This window comes from Triticum urartu, chromosome 1A (assembly GCF_056163025.1).
Source record: "Triticum urartu cultivar PI428250 chromosome 1A, HENAU_Tu73, whole genome shotgun sequence".
In the NCBI taxonomy this organism is placed as follows: Eukaryota; Viridiplantae; Streptophyta; class Magnoliopsida; order Poales; family Poaceae; genus Triticum; species Triticum urartu.
In genome coordinates this window covers 308,217,168-308,221,457 of record NC_141873.1, presented here as the reverse complement: position 1 = coordinate 308,221,457, position 4,290 = coordinate 308,217,168, and the positions used below count along the sequence as shown (strand labels likewise).

Here is a 4,290-nt window from a genome sequence, read left to right as displayed (position 1 = left end):
TTTTTTCTGACCCAGTGCAGATCAGCGTGAGCACCGAAACGCTGCACTTCTTTCTTGTGCACATATTATAAAAAAAACAAAGAAAAAAAATGGAGGAGGCACAAATAGGTAATGAAGTGAACTTAGATGGCACATCACACCCTTTAGATAATACAGTATATAGAAGAGACAAGTATAGCAGAGATCGCTTGCACTCGTAAAATATACGAACCCCTGAGCAGTAAAATACGCACCACGCATTATAACTACTCTTACGACTTCTTCAATGATTGGTCGAATATGCTAACCCAACCAATTATTGAAAGGGAAACGTTTGGGGCCGGGGCACGGCGGAACATTGGGCCGGTCTCCCTCTTCCTCGTGTCTTCTATATCGCATCTCCCCCACGTCTCGCGCAGCTCGCCGGGGCGCGCGCCGCCCTCTTCTTTTGCCCCCTCCACCCCACCCCTTCCCCATCCCTCCCCCCTCGCCCCCCGGTCGCAGCACCACGCCTCCCCTCCCTGTTCGAAGCTTCCATGGCTTTGCGCGGTGACCATCCCATCTCGCCGGCGACCGAGGGGCGGTGACCACGGGAGATGCTGCAAATAGGGGCGACGGGGTGCTACCACGGCGACGCGCTACCTTGCAGCATCGGAGCTCTGCCTACCTCGCCGGACCCGGCCACGCCGGAGCTGCAACCAGCCATGGTAGACTACACCTCCATGGCGATTTTTTTTTGCTGAAACTGGTTGTAGCAAATTCAATCGCTGGTGGTAGCAAAAATCTACTACGGTTGCAGCAAAATGGCGTCATCTTCATCGCGGGATCGCAGCTGAGATAAGAAGTTTGAAGCTTTTTCCAATGCGGTTGTAATTTTTATAACTGTCGGTTGCAACTTTTTGTTTTTCGTCCATGGCTTCGTTTCCACGGTTGAAACTTTTTTTTATAGTCGGATGAATCTTTTTTCATCGCTAGATGAAGCTTTTTCTATCACCGGTTGTAACTTTTCGTCCATGCCTTCGTTTCCACGGTTGAAACTTTTTTTATAGTCGGATGAAGCTTTTTTCATCGCTAGATGAAACTTTTTCTATCACCGGTTGTAACTTTTCATCCATGCCTTCGTTTTAACGGTTGAAACTTTTTTTATAGTCCAATGAAGCTTTTTTGCATCGCTAGATGAAGCTTTTTCTGTCACCGGTTGTAACTTTTTTTGGTCATCCATAACTCCAGTCGTATACTGGTTGAAGCTTTTATCGTAGCCGGTTGAAGCTTTTCCTATTGCTAGTTGTAGCTTTTTTTCGTCGTAGTTTGCAGCACTGGGCATCTCCCTGGGCGCTTGATTTTTTTTGTTCGCAAGCGGGGGATAAGCGCCGGCGAGCACACCGGTGAGCACGCCGGTGAGCTCCAGTCGTCGCCACCGGAGCTGCAACGGTGGCCATGGAAGCTACAACCGTAGGGATTTGCTATTGCATAGGGCGAAGCCGGTGAAGAGGATGGTCGCCGAGGACTGGGACCGGGGCGACCGGCGACCAGGGCGGCCGGGAAAGACGGCCGGCGAGGACGGCGACCAGGGAAGAGGAGGGCAGGCGAGGGAGGAGCGGCGACGAGGGGGAACGCGGGGCGGCCGGCGAGATGGGGTTCGCGAGAGGAAGACGACGCTCGTTACGCGCTCGCGAGAGGAAGACGACGATCTAGTTGGATAAGGATCCAACGGCTCGGGACGGGCTGATCTGACGGCTAGGGTGCGACCGGCCGAAACGTTCCCCCGACGCACCGACGCCTAGCATCGCCTTTATTGAAACCCTTCCAACCAAACATAAACTAAAAATATATTAAATTTCTAATTTCTGTAAATAAAATACTCCCTTCAGTAAGATGTAAACGCTCTTATATTTATTTAGAGGGGTAGTACCCTACAAACAAGTGAGCATCCATCCAACGATACGCTACTGTATTAAAGTCAACACCTTCATTGTCATTTGTCAAGTAAGCAAAGCAGCCAGGTCGGACCCAATCAAAGCCAAAGAAAGCAAGAACTTCCCCGGCCGTCCATGGCCACCTACCCCATCCTCCTCCCCCTCCTCGCCGCCGTCGCCGTGGCGGCAGCGTCGTCCGCGGAGGACACGCCAACGGCGTACGAGATGCTGGAGCGGTACGACTTCCCGCGGGGCATCCTGCCGGAGGGGGTGGAGGGGTACGAGCTCGATCGGGACGGCGGCTTCCAGGTGTACTTCCCGCGGGAGTGCGAGTTCCTGCTAGCCAAGCAGTGGCTGGTCAAGTACGACACGCGCATCGCCGGCGCCGCCAGCGCGGGCAAGCTCGCGGCGCTGCAGGGCATCTACGTCAAGGTACTCTTCCTGTGGATCCCCGTCGCCGAGGTCGACCGCGCCGGCGAACGCCTCAGCTTCTACATCGGCCCCGTCTCCACGTCCTTCCCGCTAAGCGACTTCGCCAGCAGCCCGCACTGCCGCGGCTACCACGACCGCGCCGCCGTCGCTGCGGCCGTCTCGTGAATCATATGCTTTTTACATGTGGGCTTCTGCTCGGTGATTTGCCTTGCTATTCAATTAGTGCCAGTGTTAGCTACTGCTGCTGGGGGAAATAGTATATTTCACATGGAAAACTCTATTGATACGGCTTGATCATTTGAACAAGACTCGCATGAGTCGTTGTTTCAATTAACCTTTGTACCATCGTGGATATATCAATGAGCTCTATACGATTCCAGTTTAGCATGAGATCCATTGATGGCGTTTCGCAGGAGCCAGCGTTTATCTAGAATTTTGTTGAGATGTACCGGTATGCATTTATTGGTCACAAATTAGCTTATGTGGTCTGTCTATAGCACATCTAAGTGATTCAATCAAATATAAACAGAAAAAAAGAAAAAGAAAATATCCACACATATCTTCATGTAAGATTAATGACATAGGATTTAGATGTGCAATACTTGTTGCATATCTAAATGTGCTTTAACAAAACTGTATGTTAATTGTCTAGAAAGCCTGGCCAATCAGATGTATGATCAGGGTCGCAATAGACCACCGTCGATTCAAATCGATAGCTATGGACCATAATTAATGGACTTTGATAATCGGCGAACGTCAGAATTTTTTTGGCAAGAAAACGTTTTTTTATAACTCATTGTAATAAAAAACGTTAGAGTACAAATTATGTTGTCACAAGGATGTCAATTTTCTTTATTAAGAATGGCAAATCCTAACAAAAAACTAAACATGGCGGATTTGCCTTGCTTGCTAAATAAAATTGTCATCCCAACATAATTATGTTAATATGTAAGAAAGGATTTTGTTCCACTTGAGCTGACACTAGCATCCAAGTTCTTGTTATCTTGATCCAAGATTGAGCGTACTCAACCCCCCGTTGGGGGGGTATGGGACCCCTCTCGGCCTAGTACCATTACCTCAGACATGCCCAGGGGTAGACCTGGCCATCCTCCGGGCCGGGCCGGGCTTCGGGCCGGGCCTGACCAAGCCCGAGGCAGAAAACTCAGGCCCGAGCCCGGCCCATCATAGCAAAAAACACGTCGGGCCTCGGGCCTCGGGCCAGGCCTCTTCAGTAAATGACATAAACAGCGGGCCCAGACCCGGCCCGACCTAGTCTTCGGACTCAAAACCTAGGCCCAGGCCTGGCCCGGGAGCAGCGTCGGGCCGGGTCGGGCCGGGCTTTTTCGGGCCGGGCTGTTCGGGCCAGGCGGCCCATGGCCAGGAGTACCCAGGGGTCCCATACTCAGGCTTTTTATTTGTAGTGTGTGTTGGTGTGCAACCAGGTAAGCGATGCGGCGTGTTGCATTGTACTACTGTCGTTTCTAAATATAAGATATTTTGGCAGTTTAAATTGAAGTGTCAAAACATCTTACATTTAGATGGTGTGGACACATCACTTTTGCTGAGTGGTTATCATGTGGTCTATAGCCACCTTAGTCGTGCATGCAACTGTTTGGTCTGTTTCGAAAAACTTGGCCAAACTCATGATTTAGGTACGACTAAGTTGGGTGGTTCCTTGGACTTGTTTGCAACATAGGGGAAGTAATATGGCCACACTCTCTCTGTCGGCACACTCCGAGCGTCCTATTGGCCGGCATCAAGAACATTAGGCACGTGTTAGGGTAAATTGGTACACCCTGCAGGGTTACTATTCGAATAGCCCTGTCCGCGGTTATGGATGACTTGAAGATTGTGTACCTGATCATAGTAGCTTCAACTAATAATAACCATATTTGGTGTGAGTGTCTTTGGGGATCCTTCCTCGTGGGAGATGCGAGGGGGGTGCAATGTAGTGTTATGATGT

At 50.4% G+C, this 4,290-nt stretch overlaps 1 protein-coding gene across 1 annotated transcript; it reads left to right on the top strand.

The window, feature by feature from the left end:
- The first annotated feature begins 1,955 nt into the window (after positions 1-1,955).
- LOC125529631 (uncharacterized) lies at positions 1,956-2,711 on the top strand. Its single transcript, XM_048694082.2, has one exon. It carries the CDS (start codon positions 2,031-2,033, stop codon positions 2,490-2,492), a length of 462 nt encoding a protein of 153 aa, XP_048550039.1. The 5' UTR covers positions 1,956-2,030; the 3' UTR covers positions 2,493-2,711.
- Positions 2,712-4,290: the final 1,579 nt, after the last annotated feature.